Genomic DNA, 20,054 nt, shown 5'->3' on the forward strand with positions numbered 1-20,054 from the left:
GTCCCCTCTCCCTTCCCTTACAAAAATATTGTCGCTACATGCAGCGTGTTGATTGGTCAGATGCTCACTACTCGTCACAGTTTCAGCAACCCAACAACACTTGCCTTTACTGATTATGTCACTGCCAAAGTTAAAGGGGAAATATAATGCTAATTTGTAGGTTTCCAGGTCTGCCAAATCGCTGCTTTGTCATTGCAGCTGGGGAATAACTGTAATGGCCATGTAGCTCCATTATCTATCTATCTATCTATCTATCTATCTATCTATCTATCTATCTATCTATCTATCTATCTATCTATCTATCTATCTATCTATCTATCTATCTATCTATCTATCTGTCTATCTGTCTATCTATCTTCCATCCGTTCTTTCATCTATCCATCTGTCCGTCCATCCATCCATTCATCCATCCATCCATCGCCACACTTTGTCTAAGTGTGTGTGCTTGTTTTGAGCACCCAGTGCCAGCCCAAGTACCTTGACCGAGCTCTGACCCGCGACAGCCGTAATCTCTTTAGTATTTTCACTGCATTGAATTCCTACTATCCCATTTACCCGTTCTCCTAGAGGCAGACATGTACTGCTCACAGCTATCATGAAGCCGTAAACACCTCACACTCCATCGCCGCAAAGCTATCAGGCCCAGATAAAGGTATTAACTTTAAAGTCTAGCGGCTAATGCTAGCAGCTGCATCTTTAACGGCGTGTGCCTTTGAGAAAGATAGGGAGATACTTGTGTCCTGAATGACTCGGTTGTGTTTAACTGTTGAATTTATTCAACCGGGAAGGTCATTCACTGAGATTATAAATATCTTACAACAAGCCAAGACAGCAGCAGCACACGAATACAGAAGTCACCAAAAAGATGATGCCAATTTAGAGGGGACAAAATATGAAAATTACTACATGTGGGTTTTTCAAGTGCCGAACAAAGCCAAACATGTGTCTCCTCTTCCTATGTCACATCATGCAGATGTATTCAAATATATCTGCAATTTCGACAAAAATAAATAAATGTCTTAATAATAATGATTAGCCTTTAGAAGTAACCATTTTTTTGATGTTAGCATAACATAGCATAACAAATGCAACATGTATTATGGAATGTTTTCTATTTGAAAGAGTTCAATAATAAAAACACAAAGTAACATGTATTCATGTGTAACTCATACATTTTATACTTGAAAGCTTTTAGTATTCTTCACTTCTTAAAGAATATCAAGTTATACAAAACATATAAATAGGATGTCACGTGGGTAGGTTAATACAGGTCATGGTATCTTGTCTTGTTCTGAGGAATCAGAAACGACTATGAATTTTCAGATTTTTATAAGAAAATCTATTTTCAAAGATGCATTTTTCTATTTTAATAATTTTGCTTATTAGCTGTGCATTCATCCAATCATGCACCAGAAGTCTAAAAAATGCTCCACTTTCCTCCATTAGTCCCATACAGCCTAGGACCCCATGTTCCGTGCATGTGGGTGATGAAAACAAACCTGCGCGTCTGAACTTGCATTGTTGATAAGACCCCTCTCTTGTCGCCCCTTCTCCTCATTTCCCATCAACATCTCTTTTCATATTTTTCGACATTTCTTAAGCCTTGTGTCTATCAATCTCACAATCTCTTTTTTTTTGCCCTTCTCCCCATCGTCCTCATCTTACCCCTGATCGGGATCTTTATTTGCCCTGTTGTCACTCCTGCTATCTCTGTGCGAGTGGGAGTCAGGAAGGTTTGAGGGGATTTCGTTTTCATTCCGCAATTTTGAGTTTTCTCATTAAATAACAGTTGAAGTCCCCTCATATGCCTTTTCTCTCCAATTCCTTCTGCACCGGTTCCATTATTATGCCTTATAGACGTCTATAGAGTGTGTGGATTATTTATTTGCTATGTGTTAGAGAGTGATGCTTTAACCAAATTAGTCTTAGACGTTTTTCACAAGTTTTTCAAGTTTTAGATAACTCTGCTTTGGGGCAATAAAAATGAATAAATCAATAAAAAGTTGATTTACTCTAGGGTTTTGGTGCTAACAGAATGTGGGGCTGCTTTTGTAGGTGCAGACCTATGGTGCAGACCCAACATATACAATCCAATTTTGAAAAAGCAAAAAGTGGAACCATGCAAAACTGTGAACAACTTCTTTATAGGTTTATATTATGTTGAATGCCGCATTGACCAAATCATTATGATTCATTCATATTTATTCATGGTCTCACTGGTCCCCAAAATCATTTTTTGTGAATTGATAGGGAAAACATCAAAGCCTTAAAGGTAAAAAAAAAAAAAAAACAGACATAAAGAGAAATGGAATTTGAATTTATATATTTTGTGCAAACATAGAAATTGAAGTTATTTTTCATTTGTTTTACTTAACTTTAGTTTGCCGTCTAAAACCAGAGCCCAGTCTGCTCTGATTGGTTAGATTGTCGGCTCTGCTAGGTCAACTGCTTAGAGATGTCCCGCCCCTTAGCCCTTAGCCTATTACTGGAAGTAACACAGGGATGTTAGCCTTTGCAGACCATTTACATGCACACAAACCTATAAAACACACTACAGGAAAGGGAAACCCCATTACATGGCCCCCAATGGTTTCCTCTGGGACATCCCAGCTAGAGCAACATGAGTTTAAACTCCCCGACATGAATGTACAGTGTTTCCCTCTGATGATGATCCTCCTCCTCCTCCTCCTCCTCCTCCTCCTCCTCCTCTTCCTCCTCCTCCTCCTCCTCCTCCTCCTCCCTCCTCCTCCTCCTCCTCCTCCACAGCCTGCCAGTCATCCTGCACCACCTGTTCCAGCAGGTGGGACTGCCAGTCCTGCGGCCCCCATCAGCCCCTGCTCAGCGCTGATAGCGGCGAGTGCCTGGCTTCCTGTCCTCCGGGTTCCTACCAGCACGACAACACACACTGTCGCCGTGAGTATAACAGATTGTTAGGTACCTTTGTGTGACCTATAATACCATTTGAAGGTCATAATGTAGATTTGGCTCAGATTCAAACACCAACACGGTGCAAAAACTGAGAAGGCCACACTAGGAAAGACGCAATTCCATAATAACTTTTATTTAAACATTATTTATACAGGCAGTCTCATTGAGATCAAGAGAGACCTAAGAAATGTATCTGAAACAACACATTATATAACATTACTTTAACTTCAGCCAAAGATTTTATTCAGTAAATTACAGTGCAAAAGAACCTGAAGATACAAACTCAGAACAGCAAGAAAGCAGCAGATACATTCGCTTTAAACAACCCAACCCATTGTAAGTGCTGGGGAATTGCTAAGTACTTCATTTTTTGTGTTAGGTATAACAGCCAAGGTGTAGTTGAAACAGGTGGGCGTTTAGTCTGTGAGGGAAGATCAGCAGTCTTGATATCAGAATATCATATTTCATGAATCTTGTTCCACCTTTTTGGAGCCAAGATAGCAAACACGAGGGTTTTTGTTCAGGGCTACCTATGTCCGGCACACTTGTTGAAATCTCCCAGTGGAACACAATAATTTATTTTAAGCCTTAAAGGTCCCCTATTATATTGTTTTTCATCAATATATTATAGGTCTCAGATATATACAAAACATGTCTCTGAAGTGTGTGGCTCCAAACACCAAACAGATCATTGCAGCATCCCATAAACCCCTCTGTTTCAGCCCTGTTTCAAAAGTGCTGATTCTCTGTCTGTTACTGTAGATGAAAATAAGGAGCCACTCCCCACGCCCCTCTGAGAGATATTTGGTTAAAAAGAACACAATGGTGCTCTAGGGCATTTTTTTAGATGTTATTAATAACTGCATATCTATCAATCTATGTCTTTTGATGCCAATCTTTTAATATATATATATATATTTTTTATTTATTAATATTTTATTTTATTTTATTGTTTTTAAATCATACGACCGCCCTTCAAGCCAATCAGAATCCAGCTGCCGCTACTGAGAGTGAAACTGAGTATCTGCTCAGCTTTTGGAGCAAGTGAGAGCTAGTGAATATTTCTGCAGCTGGATGAGAGCACGGATGTAGCAAATATTGTTGTTTATATATATGAATATACATATGTTTATTGTTAATATTACTGTTGAATATTTTATATAAATAGCTTTCAAAAATGCTAAAAATATATGTTAATTGTTCATATTACTCTTAAAAATTATATAATATTATAAAGACAGAAATCACTTTAAAAATGCTTTAAAATATGTTTACTGTTGATATTACTGTTTAATATTGTGTTAAGAATGTTTATAACAGAAGACACAATGAATGTGATGAATGACAAACAAAAGATAAATACAAAAAAAAATTGAAGAATAACTGATTATTAATTATTAATACAAATATATATTAAGAAAATGTATTAAGCTGTATGATTAATTTGTCATATTCTCCATCATAATGTACTCATCATTTAAAAAAAAAAATGCAACAGGGGGGTCCCCGCCAGACGATAATGCTATATGTGGGTCCTTGGCATGGCAAAGTTTGAGAACCCCTGGCCTAGGGGAAGATTCAGGTGATAAGGTGGGGGGGGGGGGGGGGGGGTTACCTTTGTTGGTGATTGGCTAATGGTTATACAAGCCAAGAAAACGTTATGACATCATAAAGTGGCCAAAATCTGATCAGCTCATTTTCAGACAGGTTTTTATATAAATGGATCAGGACAAAAAGAGAGCGAATATTTTTTCCTGAAACTTTCAGAGTCTCTTTACACAGAGGGGACACATGTTGATGTATAAAAGACATGAAAAAGTGGATTTTGCATAATAGTTGACCTTTAAACCATTCTCCGGACATTAGTGAGTAAATTAGTTGGCCATGTTGTTTCTGCTAGGATTGTCCATCCAAACGGAGAGTGGAAACCTATTATGAGTCCAACATGTGTTATTTTGGATAAAGTGTAATGCTCTATAATACACAGCTATAATGTCTGTGACAATATACAATACCTCCGACGGCCATCAACATTTGTATGACTCAGCAAGAGTAGTGGGAGTGGCATCTGGAGTTGTATAGGCAGGGGAGTCAGTAGTCCTGAGGCAGTCTAGCTAGTGTTTTAATTTCTCTGGAAGATTTGCGAAATGTAGGTTGAGATGAGATGGATAGGGTTTGTTCGGTTGGTTCATGATAGTTTGAGAGTTACATTCACTTTATTAACTAAATTGGCTCTCTTCAGACACTACTATATATCTAATCACGAAAGGAAATCTATTTTCCATGTTTAAAGATTTAAGGACACATGTTTGATGATTTCATTTTGGAAAGAAAAACGTTGTCTTAGAAAATATATGTATTATGAACTTCATGTGATTTTACATCAAATGCTGGATTTTTCTCTTTTTTTATAAAAGGAAGTCCTTCTTTTGTCTTTCAAGCTGTCCTCTCTTGATATTTTACTATGCTTTGTTTTCTCCAATTCTTTCTATTGTTGTTATCTAATCCCATCGCATTCTGACATCTGAAATATATAAATATCATCTTCCTGCCAATCACTTTCAGTTCAAACTATTGGCTTTGGGGCAGAAAGTGCCTTCACAGTCCAAAGTTGGTAAATCGCAATCTCATATTCTCTCGGTATCTTGTTTCCCGAGGATTGTTTCAGGGTAAGTTGAGTGGATTTTGTAACTGAATATTAAGATGTGACGTAAGTAGGCACATTCTCTGGGGGTCAGAGTATTATTGCGTCAGTGTTGTGGCTTTGCTGACTATAAGTTCTAGGAAGTCTGTTTTATTGCATTCTAGCTAGACTATTGTGGACTTATCTTCCCTGCAGAATTGTGTGGAAAAGTTCAATGAAATTACGTTTTGAAGTGTTTTTTTGTACCTTTCTTCCAATATGTGGCTCTCTCCTCCCTGCTCTCCCTATTATTGTCTGCACACAAAGTCTTTCAAAAGAACATTATAAAAAACAATTTGCACAAAAAAAGAGAAGAACATTTAATGGAATTGAAAATCCCAGAGTCTTAAATTGGCTTTTGGCTTAAGTTTGCCGTTTAATTGTTATTTCACTCAAGTGAAGCCGGGTGTGTTTCAACATAATTACTGCTGCAATAAGCTACACTCTCTGTCCCCTGTCAATCACCCAACACCCACAGGACCAAAACAGAAAGTCTCTTTTAATGATAAAGAAAATAGCTTATATTGTCAAATTCCTCCATTATTTTCTTTAGGTTGTCTTGTGATCCTGTCTAATTTCCACTAGTTCAAGTGAAGGCAATAAAATCAGAAGCCAAACATTCATTCATACTTTGAGAACGGGGGTTTACTTGCAAGGGAAAAAAATATCATCTGATTCAAAATATTTCATCTTACAAAAATGACAAAATGTTGTCTCGCTCTCCTCTGAATGCACCTGTTCCTTTGTTTGTGTACAGAACATTATTGCCCTTCTGAAATATCTATTGTGTCAGGACTGGCAACATGGCAGACTGCACAATAGACACCGACCAATCAGGGCTTTAAGACTTGCGTAGTGCACAGAGGTGATGGGTAGGCAGGTACAAGGGACCAATCTTTCTAGTTCCATCAGCAAAAACATTCTTCATCTTTTCATTTGACATTTTTATAATTGTCTGGAGAACAAAACTCCTGCGTTGAGTCATCTTCATGAAAAACTTGATAGAAGTTGGCAACCCAGGTGAGGGGCAAAAAAGGAATTCTGGCATCATGCTGCTTCGATTCTCTTCTACAATACACAAAAAACAAGAGTAGTTTTGATTACCAAAGCCACATATGTCTCTCAGGCTGTTGGTGTATTCTCTGGATCTTGCATTGAAGGGGAAAATGCCAAACATTTAACCATACTGCAGTAGGGATGGTTACATGAAAAGACGGATTGTGTTTAGGCATAATGTGTTTAAATAACTCTGAAATGTCCAAATGACCAATCAGAATTGAGTATTCAACTAAGCTGTGTAGTAATGTAGTTCAACCTATTTTCTACTGAGTCAATTAGTCTTGCTTTCTGACAAGTAGGATCCATTTGGTAGTTTGGCCGGAAAACATTTTAGTCTTTGAAAGAAACTAACATGATAACCTCAATTAAGCTGAGTCACAGACACAATTTTCAACCTACAGCTTATGAAGACACATGCATTGTTGTTTTATAACCTACCAAGGCTCTCTGCTGTCTTAACAGTGAAATAAAGCAAGGCGGGAATTTAGATCCCCCTGTACACGGTGCTAATAATGCAGGGTAAATACACAACAAGGGACGTCTACATTGACTGTTACTCAACCCAATCTACTTTAAAGGTCTCCCAGCGCTCGAAAGCCCGGACCGATAAATAAAACCCGTGGCTCACTGAGCTAAACCCCTGTGGGCATGCTAATACACTCTGAACGGTTTAGCCAAGCGCCTCCATCAAGTGGGGAAGACCTGCTGTGACTCCTGGGGATGATGGATAGAAATAGAAAGTAGAGATACAGGAGTGGGAGGGAGAGCAGAGAGTAACCACAGCCGGGCTCTGCAGCTCGATTTCACACCTTAATGAATATTGTCAAGAGGATTGGAATTCAAGACTTGCCAGTGCACAAGCTCCTTGAACGGCCTTACATTCGATACACAGCAGCGGCCGTAGTTGGAAACCCAGCTTTTTTGTATCTTGCCTCCATCCATCTTTTTGTACTGGATACAGGACTAGCTATAGCAGAAACCCATGGTGGATATCCTACTTTATACATTTACGATGCCTCTGTTCTCATTTGGTGGCATACACACTGGCAGCATCCATTGTAGAATACCCTGCTCATGTATTAATCTACCACATTAGTACTGCAAATATTCCATTTTATTAAATGATGCAGTAAAAGCATATTAACCCTCCTGTCATGTTTATTAAATGATGCAGTAAAAGCATGTTAATCCTCCTGTCATGTTTGGGTGAAATCTGACCAATTTACTACTTTCATCAATCACAAATATTGTGTTTTACATTTGATTGCCTCAAGGCCTTATGATGTCCTCCACAGTAGGCATTTGAATATATACAATTGCTGATCACTCCTTCAGTGAACTTTTGAGTGGTTTAGTCAACTTTGTTACACATAATATATTCCCTGTCAAAAATGACCACCATAGAAAATGATTGGGTATCCCTAGAATATGGTAATCAGGTGGTACATGCCCACACATCTACAACCATGTTCATTTTTTTAATACATTTACAGTGTTTCAATGCAGTTATTTGTGTAAACCAGCAGTCTGAGACATCTTAAAAGGTTGTATAATAATATTTAACAAACCCCTTGGTAACTAGTCAGCTTTAAATCTCCAATTGGCTGCCGTGAGGGCAAAGCCCTTTTGGAGTTTCCATAGCAGATTCTCCTGTTGAAGGAGAAAAAGAGGATTGGAAAGTGGGCCTGTGTAAATCAGTATGTGATTAGGTTGAGGCTATTAGCGTGGATTTAGCCTGAGTGAACTCTTGTTCTAATGCTTGTTTACAGGGGGAAATAAAGAAGGGAGGAAAGAGGGAGAGGTAGAAGAGAGGTAGAGTCGATGAGAGCTGACAGTCGTTAATAGTGTTCAGTGTTTGGAAAGCGCTGGAGACATTGTAGTAGATCTTGGCAGAGGATCAGGACCACCCAGAGCCGGTGCGTTCCCAGAGGCCCCGGTGGGTTTCTGTAAATGCCTCTGGACTCATGACGGAAGGCTTTATTGCGTCTGCTTCTGCGTGTATTTAAAGTCAGGTTGTTAATAATTATGGGGAGCGTTTTGCTGAAGATAATCTCTATGCTTCCTCCCACTTCTCCTTTTTCCACTGTCCTCTTCAACCCACTTTCCTGATACGTTATTGCCCACTTGTCTTCTATGGCTCTGGGAGATAAACACCATTAGCATGTAGCACAAACTGTCTTCCTGCCACGATTTCCAGTCTAGAATATGTCCACCACACGTCACCATTAATATCTCTTACATTTTAATATCACTTTTGGGCAGGAAGTAGTTTATAACATAATTTTGAACTCCCAAAAGTTATATATATATAAGACATTTTCAAAGGGATCTGCATCTTCATATGCAAATACTTCAACCTTGTTACACCTCAACTCCTAAAAACATCACTTGAGATGAAATGAAAGAGATGCATTTATAACTGTTTTAGGTCACATCCCCAATCATTATGTGCACCTATTTAACAATATGGAGGCGGAGCTAATAGTCCTCTGTAGCCCCGAAACGCACTACATTTTAAGCCACTTTATAGCAGTCCAATCAATAACCCAATGTGTCATAGAGAGACTACTAACCTGTATTCAGCCAATCAACATTTTAAATCAAGCTTTTAATTATTATTTCATTCATGAAGTCCCTTATACTGCAAGATAATGTGTCTTTAGAGACACTATTTTAATTCCATACATACCTAACAAATAGACACTCATTTTCATGACCTCTTTTTCAAAGCTTTTTAGAAATATTATATTTATACTCTAAAACCTATTTGTGACCCGCTCTATCGAAATCAGTCGGAAGTCGCAACGGCTCATTTCAAAATAAACGTGGATTTGCGTTTTTCGGGGTTCGGGTGTTTTGTTTGATTTTAAATAAACAAAGTCTTGGCTTTCAGAATATGAAACTTTTATTTCCAAAATCACACGATAAATACATTTTTGAAGCTTGTAAAGGGAAGATGACAGCTCTCACTCGCACCCTGCTCTTCCGCAGCGCTGCTGAACAAAATGACTCAGGGTGCATCTGAGATTAGAGAGGGTGCAGTGGTAAAGTGCTTTTTTTTAATAAGTGGGGAGTGGACCTAACACCCTCTAGGGGGGTCCTCACCTCTTCTAGGGCGGTCCGGGGCATGCTCCCCCGGGAAGATTTTTTTTAAAATATTGAAGTTAAAAGCATCAATCTGGTGCACTTTGAGAGCAAATTGAAGAGATCTATGGATCTATGTGCTCTTTGCTTGATTCATGCCTTCCCAGTCCCTTATCACGTAGGCTATAAGAGCATGGCGCCGGTTGTTGTAGCCAGTTGTGGTGAAGGCATCTGACTTACTTGAACCGAAATGTCTACATGCATAGCAGAAGATGGTATCTTTTTCACATGAATATTCCAGCCAATCTCTGCTTTGAAACCATGAGCTGCAAAATGAGCGCCTTACCCCACTGTACAGGCGAGTTGGGTACTTTCTTAAATAAACCTGGGCAGGCTCTGTTTTACCGAGGTCCTCTGGCACTTGCGGGCCACTGAGGGGTGGCGGTGTTTGAGGCAACGAAGACGGCTGCGGCTGCTCCGCCTCCGTGGGCGAGGCGGGCAAAGCCGGCGAGTCGGGCGTTAGTGTCCACGACAGTGGCCGCGGGTAACGTATGTCCCCATGATCTGAATTGTTATTACCTGCAGTAGATGCAGTGTTACTGCTGGCGATAAGGGCTGGTTGTTTTAACCATTTTCTGATGTCCATCATTTGACTGCTGTGTAAGCACCTTGCAGATGATGAACGCGCAGCGGCACAGGTCAAAAGCGCCTGACATAATAACGTTACTTACCGTTTAAATTGACCAAATAAATGCAGCAGCAGCAGAATTTTATTTATTTTTTTGACTTTTCATTTTTCAAATGACTCAACTGAGGGTGCACCCTTATGCACCCCCGTAGAGCCGGGCCTGTCCCCCTCCCTCCGGCTGAAATTATGAATGTAAGGCGTATAGTAATCATAGATAACACGGCAGGGTCCGTTACAGTTTGTTTTCATCTGATTTCAATTAAACAAAGTCTTGGCTTTCAGAATATTAAACTTGTTTCTGCAAATTCAGATGATGAATACATCTTTGAAGCTTGTAACGGCATAATTAGAAGCGGAGAACGGAGTAACTTGACGTCACAGCAGGCATGACAACAGCCGGTGTTTCTCGTGAGTGTTTTCCCCGGGAAACAAACACAATACACACAAAGGCAAAAATACACACACACACGTATACACATACACACGTATACACACACACACACTCGCGAGCTTCCCCCAGACCAGTATTCCAAACGAAAATATCTTCCCTCCGTAGTATTTTGATCATTTGCTCCGCTAATAATCAGTCAGATCGATGGATTCAAGAGAAGAGGAAACTTTAAAGGCCAACTCAAAATGTGTCTTCGGGTCAATGCAACTGATTTCGATGGAGCAGGTCACATATGCAAACCTAAAACCTATATGCAATGATAGCTGTTTTTGTTAGTAACGATTTGTAAAGCTCTTTTCTTTGTGAAATCTCAAGAAAGCTGTAACGGATAGATTCTTCCTTGATTGAACCAGCCACATTTCTTCCCCCCTCTGTCACGTGACCATTGCATTTCAGATTCTCTGAGAATGTGGCAGTCAGTAGGCAAGGAAGACATGTGGAAAACAACATTTCACTGTTTCCCCCCCACAAAAAAACTGTTATTGTATAAAATGTATTCTTCAGCATAGAGTCATTGTTGAAGATATATATTTTTTCCTGAGCTAATTATAAAGTTCAGTTTAACCAAGGAGAAGAAACCTTTGGAGGATGACATTTTATTATTTGTTCATGCTGTAAAGAAGAGGAAAAGTTTAAAAAAATGGTGTTGTACAATTTGTAGTCATAGCCTTGTATCTGTGTTGTTGTGCAGCCTCTCCAATGAAAGAGATACCATATGCTTTTTGAGAAATAGGCGATTCCATTCCAATAATGGGGGTTTTCAGAAAAATACACTTTTATTTATTCATTTTTGTTGACTCTTGTCCTCTTCGCAAAAGCTGCTTTTTTGCGTGCTTAGTCTAATTGCTGGATCTCTCATCACATCTCGTTTTATCACTCAAGGTTCGGGGTCCATTGAACCAAGTCAGCACAGTAATGTCATACGCCCCTCCCACCTCTTTAAAGTCCCAGAAGACGAGAAAGTGAAGATTATCCCCTGCATTGTGTGACTATGCATTCATCTCCACCTCCCCTGGTTAATGCAGAGTAGGCTTTAGAGGAGGTTTTTGGCAACTGGCCTGCTGGGATTACATTCGCTGATAACTTTGCGCTTCAGGCTGCACGGAAAAAATAAATTGCTTTCCTGCGAGGGGCAAGGTAAAGGACGTGTAATCCCCTTGTTGGACACAAACATTTTCAGGGGGGGGGGTGGGGGGGGGGAGTTTTTATATATAAATCTTGTCCATAGGAATGCTTATGGATGCATGTTTGCTTCATCTGCAGGAAAACTAGATTTGAATATCCAGCATGACTATTCTTTAAAGAGACAGCGGTTATTTTTAATCAAAAGATATTTGATTAAAAAGTTCAACAATGTTTGAATGTCGCGGTTCAATGAGGGATTAATACTTGATAAATTGTGATTTAAATTATTGTACATTTTATTGAGTGTGTTTCAGTAGGGTTTGCTTACAGTATCTTCTCATTTTATAGAGATGGTTGCATGGACCCTTGAGCACTGAGATGAAGAAGGGGTCGGCTCGAAAAAGATACATTAAAATTTAACAGAAGCTTGAGAGAAACATACACAGACAGAAAGAAAGATGAAAATGAATCCAATGTGAAACGCGAAAAAAAAGCCAGGAGGCTGTGGGAAAGAAAAAGGAAAGAAAGAGGGGGGGGGGGGAATAGACAACTTCAGAAACTCCGATTGTGAGAGTTATTGAGAAAGAGGATAGGCAGGTCCATGATGGCAATGAAAGCTGAGAAACAGGCCACTATTTTACCTGTCAATCTACCTGTCATATTGAAGGATAGTTTTAAACCTACACTGGCATCTTCAACCTTTTTCACACAGATGTAACCAAGAAACTTCTGTGAGTGTGCCATTCATTCAAATCCTTTGCAGCCTGTTGTTTGCAACTTAAAATGGCACTATGTTTATTTTCAGGTACCTATTTGTATTCTGTGCCTCTACTTTGACATGTTTAAATGCTTTAATGTTCAAAAAGTGATTTATAGCTGACTGGCGTTGTTGTGATTGGTGAACTGGCTAGAGATGTTATGCCCCCTTAGCCTATCACCTGTAATTACAAATCGTGTATACTTTACTGACATACATATTTCAAATCTTGATATAAAGCGGACCATCAAATTCTCAAGGTTTGAATTTCCAACTGGCAATTCATATTTTATTGTTTTACAACTCACATGCTCAATGTTAACACAAATAAGGAAATATAAGTTTGTTTTGATATATTAGTTATTCCTTAGTCCCTTAAAGTTGATTTTCTTATGTTTACAAGAGCTAACACCTTTTTCAGAAGCTACAACATCTACATTGTGATTTTACACTGTAACGGTTCAGCCCCGAGCCTGTTTTTCAGGCCTCAGGCTCGAAAATGACATTCCCAGAACAAATGACTGTATCTTCACTTCTAAAAGGGGTCAATTAATAATCTTTCTCAAAGCAATGATAAATCTGTGAGTTGGATGTAGAAAAGTCAGAATCAATATGTTTTCATTTTAAAGTAAATTCAGATTGAACATAGTACAAAAATGTAAATAATAGTGTCCGTTCAAAAATAAACAATTACTTATAGTGAACACCACCCTTGAATGATGGGATATTAGACTAAAAGCTTTAGGAATACACACTATAACATATAATAAGTACCCTGTATCAAGATTGATGCAAAACAAGTGACATTTGACCTTTCTAGAGAGATTTTCTTTTGCATTTGGGTGCATTTTCCATATCTCTGGCCCCCCTCGGTCGATTTTGATGATTGACATCTCTTTTTAACCGTTAGAGCCAATAGAATCGAGGGGAAGTTCCTAAAATCCATCCAAACATTACCCATTGGTGAATGAGTGATGCGTAGCCAGAATGCCCAAAACCGGAATCTGTCATACACTCTCGTAGCAGCTAATATGAAATCTTCGTTATTGACATAAATATGAAGATGGATTATCAGTAATCATTTCAAAGTGACACAGACAGCGTTTTTATCGTTTTAATGCCATTGAACACAACTTTTGATCAGAAACAGCAAAAGGTAAGACAATGTCCCGTGCTTGCTCCGTAAAGCTACGTTGTGTGATGTCTGGATTTGTTTCCCCTGTCGCGAGTTCCTGTCGCTCAGTGATGATACTTATATTTCTGGAATCTGTGGAGTCTCAGCTTGCTAATCGATATTTTGTTTGTGCAGATCCGATAAGTAATAAGGGTAGTTTAACATGAGTTCTGTGCTAAGTGCGTTAGCATTTTTTCGCTCAGGGCTAATTCAGAGCCTTTGTTATTACCCTTATGTTTCGTTTTGCTAAAAATTGTTAATATTCTCTGATAGCTGAGTTTCTTCCCGTTAAGTGGATATGACACATTCATAGTTTATTAAATGTTAAGAAGCCCTCAGACGCTGTTTCTTGTAAGATGTTGCGTTGCCCGCGGGGCCGTGGGGTTTAACATAAAAAGTAACCCTCAGTAATTCGATGTGCACATCATTTATAGCTGATTATCTTAACGTTGCAAATATTGCTTTAAATCACTAACTGTTGATTATTTAAAAGTCATACTGATAGAGAAGACTGATACAAAACCTTAAAATAAATGTGTAAAACTCGTTTGGTTGTTGGTTGGTGACAATTTTCCACCCTGAATGTGGAGAAGGAAAGAAAAGTGACAGTTAGTTGAGAAAGAATGAGAGACACACATAGAAAAGTACGGTGTGGAAAAAACCCATTCTATTCAGAGAATTGCTTTTTATTTCGCACACATTCTTAATAATGTGACACAAAACTTTGAATACTGCATCAACTGTATCATGCATGCACAATACACCACATGCAGCACACACTTAGGATTACTAATAATTATTTTACTATACACATTTTTTCATCATCTTGCAAGTAGCCCTTTACCAAGACGGAATGCATAGTAGGGGATGGAAATGCTGGCGGCCTGAATGGAGATGTGGTGACTCATACTAACTGAATTTGCACAAGACAATAAAGTAAGGTAGAAATGGGAGGCATAACACACCTACATTACAATCACAAAATAATAAGAGAGCACTGATCTCTTCCCTGGTTGCACAAGTGTCTAATTTGGTTATTTTAATAAAAGAACGTTTAAAAAGAAAAATACATTTAGTGTAATTAAAAAAAGACTATATACTGTATATATCGTCTTCAATATGACTGATTATTACCATTAAAATCACCTTTATAACATTCAGTTCTTCACCCTGGTGTTATTTGACAAATACACACATATGCCCAAAATATCTGAGGCGCATAAATCAGAGTTGAGTACAGTATGTAAAATACGCACTTTCATGTAAACAGGGAGTGACACTTAAGTTCCTCCTGTTTACGTACCGCCACATACACGTCTAGTGTCCATAAAATTAATTATTGGAGGCAGTTCATACTCAAACTATTCTTTTCTGGAAATTGCAAATTTGGATAAGATCGGATCAAATTTGAGGGTCAAGAAAAAGTATTAAAATATTCGCAATCCATGAAAATCTTTACTACAAAACAATCTTCAGACAGAGGCTTGTTAAAACAAACCTGTGTCTTTAAAATAGCCAGATGGTGGCAGTTATTTGCTACATGGCTTCAATTTACAACAAATGTTATTTAAATGTGTCCAGTACTCACTTAGTTCTCAATCAAAAGACAAACAAACAATTTCAAGTCAGACCACAACAGAAACTCAGGTAAGAGGCCTTGCCAGATATTGGGTAAGACCAAAGCTTAACATGCTGGAGGATACAAATAGCTAAACCAAAAGGGAAATAAAACGTATTACATTAGCCTCATATTACGCAACCCTGTTGAGAGTAATGTGTCTCTAGTAGTGAGAGAAGCAAGCCTTGTATGTGTTTGATCAAACATAAAAAGTATGTAGAGTTCCTGGTAGGTAATGTGTGTTTTCTAGATGATAAAAAGAAGCTTACAGAGAGATTGACAGAAGAAATGATCGTCGTTACCTGAGGAGAATCTGAGGGGATCGGGAGATTTATCTTATACTGCATGCTTTCCTGCTTTTTTGCGATAACATACTGGGTTAACTTCTGGCGTCTTCCATTAATTGAGTGAGATTTTCCTCAGCATTCCCTAAATGCTGCTGCTGATTACTTAATGATCCTCTCTTCGGGTGAATATCCCCTTTTCCTGATGTGTTTTTCCCACTTCATATGTGGTCTGAACACGCCTAACTTCCCTTCATCACCATTTCTTTACCAATGACTTTCACTTTCAATCTCTATCCTTTCATCTCTTCAACATTCACCTAATTTATTACCTTCTTCTTCTAAATGCAATTAAGAGAGGAGTGGAGCTTGTATCTAATTTGAATTCCAATATTCCCCACTCTTTTAAATAAATACTTGCAAAGCTCCAAAAAAGAAATTCGAAGAATTTCAAGGGTTATCACTACTAGTCTTTAAAAAAAAGTAAAGTTGAGTAAAATTTCTTAGGGAGAAGATATTTTACTTTCAAATCCCATTTCAATGAAAGTACATTCAACTGAAGGTTCAAGAAAGAACTTCCAATGTTAATCTGCCCCTCGGAGTTCCACAAGGAACCTACAAAATGCACTTTTGTACGTCTTTTATACATGAATTTGTGCCCCCGGTGTGTCAGGGAACTCACCAAGTGTCAGAAAACACAACCCTCTCTTTTCCTCCATACCCAAATCTCTAAAAACGGGGCTGCAACGGAGCTGATTGTTATTTGAATTATTCTGACGTCAGAAAAGGGGTGCTCCACCTATATGGGCAACTCTCCACCTATCAGGGGAATGAGAGACCGCTCGAAAGCGCTGGAGACGCTGTAGTACATATGCCAGGCCTGTAAGTGGCGCTGTAGTCTGCCACTAAAGCAGAATCAACCCTTGCAAAAACAGGGCTGGAAAAGAGCAAATAGAGAGAAATGAGACATGGCTAAAATGCATGATCTGTTTGGTATTTTGAAAAAAGAACTTCACAGACATGTTTTATATAGGTATGGCCCTACATTATATGTTTCAAATATAGCATGATAGGTCCACTTTAAGGCTCCCCTGAAACTTTGTTTTTAAGAAGCTTTCAAGGTTTGTCAATATTTAACAGAAAAGTGTTTTTTACTTGATGTAACCTTAAGCAGAGGCATTATAAATTAAATATAATTGGAAAATAAGAAAACCACAGAAAAGTTTTTGAACAACCCTATTTCGAAGGATTGATAAGTTTATTTAGGTGCTTCTACAAAGCTCCAAAATTTAATTACATTTTTAAAGAAAGACACTTTTTTTTTGGATGTAAGAGGAACATCTGTTGGATCTATAAAACCAATTTGCAGCAGAGTTACTGTGGAGCGCATAAAGCAGAGCGTCATGCTCGCGGACGGATAAAAAAAGATTAAACCTAAATGGGTCACAAAATATACTTTGGTGGACGTTAATATACCTGTAAACAAGTATACAAGTAAAGTCTATGTGTGGGAAACCCTGTCCTGTTAAAAAAAAGTTTCATATACCGTAATTTTCGGACTATAAGGCGCACCTGAATATAAGCCGCAGCAGCTAAATTGAAGGATGTGTACATATATAAGCCGCACTGGACTATAAGCCGCAGGTGTTTTAATGTTTAATTACCATATGTAAGGGTTCGTGCACAGAGGGGATTGTCGGGAAAGAGATGGCTGTTTGAGGAAGCTCCCATTTATTAACATTTCAACAAACAAGTTGCATATTTGCATAACGTATTCAAGTGTTACCATTTAGTGCAATAGTAGCTACAGAACATGTACTGTGCTGTGTACACTGTACTGTATCACATAGCGTTTCAGACACACAAACTTTTCAACTTTCAAACTCAAACGGTGCGTTCCCAGCGCACGTTTAACACCTTTGCACAAACTGTCTCGCTCTCGTAATGTCTGTCTGTCTTGCTCTCGTTCTGTCTCTCGTACCACTCTCGGTTCCACTTTTACTTTTGCGCGCTACCTGTCTCACTCTTTTCCGGCCTCCAGTTTTTCCTGCTGGAGCCCGCCGCTTAAAGGTGGGGGGCGCGGACCGGCCATAGAGCCCATAGAGTTAAAGGTGGTGGACTGTAACCTGTAAAATCCATAGATTTAGGAGGTCCCCTAGTGGCCGTTAGCTGTAAAAATCCATAGATTAGCCGCACCGTTATATAAGCCGCAGGGTCGAAAAATGGGGAAAAAGGCACGGCTTATAGTCCGAAAATTACGGTAATCATTATAATATGCACTACATGGAATCATTTATTTTGTTGTCCATTTTTTGTCTGTGCACGGTCTACGAAAAAGGTTCCTTAATACTTTTTGGAACCAGACTGCAGCAGCTAGTTAGTGTGCATTAGAAATCTGGTGTTACATGTGAAGCAAACAGTGTTGTCAGTGCCAGAGTTGTCTGTATCAGAGCCAGCGTATCCAAATCACTCCTGTGTTTTCCTATAGTTTGTTTTTGTCTTTTTCTGTGGCATCTGGCTTCAGTCTGTGGACCGCTGGGAAATCATGCGCTGTTGTATACCAGTTGGTGTTGACATAGGTTTTTGGAGCTTTGAAGTGTTCACACTCCCCTGTAGTTGTACATTTGCGAGGACACTCTTTGAGGTAACACATTCTCTAGGCCCTTACTCTAATTTTAACCGTCACAGCAAGATACCCATCCTAACCAAATGCTGCCAAATTCAGGTTTCATATTTGTATTTTGTGCTTCTACTGTGACATGGTTAGATGCTTTAATGTTCAAAAAGTGCTATATCATGCTTTTCATTTTCTCATACTCCCTGTGCTGCAGCACCTCTTTTCACCCTCTGTCTAAAACCAGAGCCCAGTCTGCTCTTATCGGTTAACTGACAAACTCTGTTGTTATTGTTCAACCGCTTACAGATGTCCCGCCCCTAAGCCTATCATGTACGCATTGGAGCGCTCGCTATTATGGAAGCCCAAGTGTTACATAGTGATGTCATTATGATAAGGAGATGAACAAAGGCAAATTGAGGTGTTTCAGGCAGGGGGGGGATGTTTTAGCGTAAGAAATTCCTCTGAAGGGAACTTTAGGATTTTAGCCTTTGCAGAGTTATTCACAGCAAAAAAACCTACATAACAAACTACAGGAACGGGATACCCAAAAAGCATAATAAGGGCCCCTTAGAAGTCCTAAGCCTCGAAAAGGGTCTGAAAGGAGGGAGGTAAGGCACAATGTCCTTAAAGGTGTTCCTTTCCTCGCTATGTATTAGTTACAAGGACTGTCACACACAGATGGGTGTGTATGCAAAGATACACATGAACTTCACACACTACGTTTCATCAAAAACTAAACGAGATTAATTCAATGGAATTATGAGATTGTGTGTTTGAGAGTGTGCCTTGTTCCTGGTTTATTTCATTCTCTCTTTGTTTTTACATCATTAATACCCTCTCTCTCACACACACACAAATATTTGTATATATTTTGTATATCCACACATAGCTCACTGGTAATGGCAGCTATGAAGAACACACACACACACACACACACACACACACACACACACACACACACACACACACACACACACACACACACACACACACACACACACACACACACACACACACATACACACATACACACATACACACACACACACACACACACACACACACACACACAAACAGTGGAATTTAAAAAACTTTACATACTTAACATCTATTTCCTACATGTACATTCAAATGCCAAGGTATTTAGTGTTTCTTTCATATCAATCTTTTAGTTTCAAGAATTGGTCCTCCAGAGTTTTGAAACGGTTCTTTTCATTGAGAATGACCATATTTCTCCATTTATTGTTGTCATAGTGACTGTTATTTGGAGTTGTAATGGACTAGTAAGTGCAGGTGACTTTCAAAGCTTGTCACTTAATTGAAAGTTAAAAGAGTTTTAGAAATCCAAAATAAATTGACAATCTTTGTATATTTTTCTGTAATATAATGCTTATTTACAGGACACATTTTTTCTTCTATTAAATCCTCCAGGCTGTCATGAGTCGTGCTCAGAATGCCGTGGGCCGGGCCAGCAGGAGTGTGTGTCCTGTTCCGACCCGGCTGCCTTGCTCAAAGACGGGGGATGTGTCCCTGACTGTGGCGCTGGTTTCTACAGTCAAGAAGGCGTATGCTACGGTAACGTTTAG

The 20,054-nt window shown here is 39.0% G+C and overlaps 1 protein-coding gene across 1 annotated transcript in view; it reads left to right on the plus strand.

The window, feature by feature from the left end:
* fras1 (Fraser extracellular matrix complex subunit 1) overlaps positions 1-20,054 on the plus strand; it is a gene marked incomplete at its 5' end in the record, with an annotated part of 207,349 nt that overhangs the window by 27,820 nt on the left and 159,475 nt on the right. Inside the window, 2 exons of the mRNA XM_079689876.1 lie at positions 2,767-2,913; positions 19,900-20,043. Of these exons, the coding sequence (XP_079546002.1) occupies positions 2,767-2,913; positions 19,900-20,043 (291 nt within the window). The remainder of the gene's footprint in view (positions 1-2,766; positions 2,914-19,899; positions 20,044-20,054) is intronic.

The sequence above is a fragment of the Notothenia rossii genome, assembly GCF_949606895.1.
Source record: "Notothenia rossii genome assembly, chromosome: 6".
NCBI lineage: Eukaryota > Metazoa > Chordata > Actinopteri > Perciformes > Nototheniidae > Notothenia > Notothenia rossii.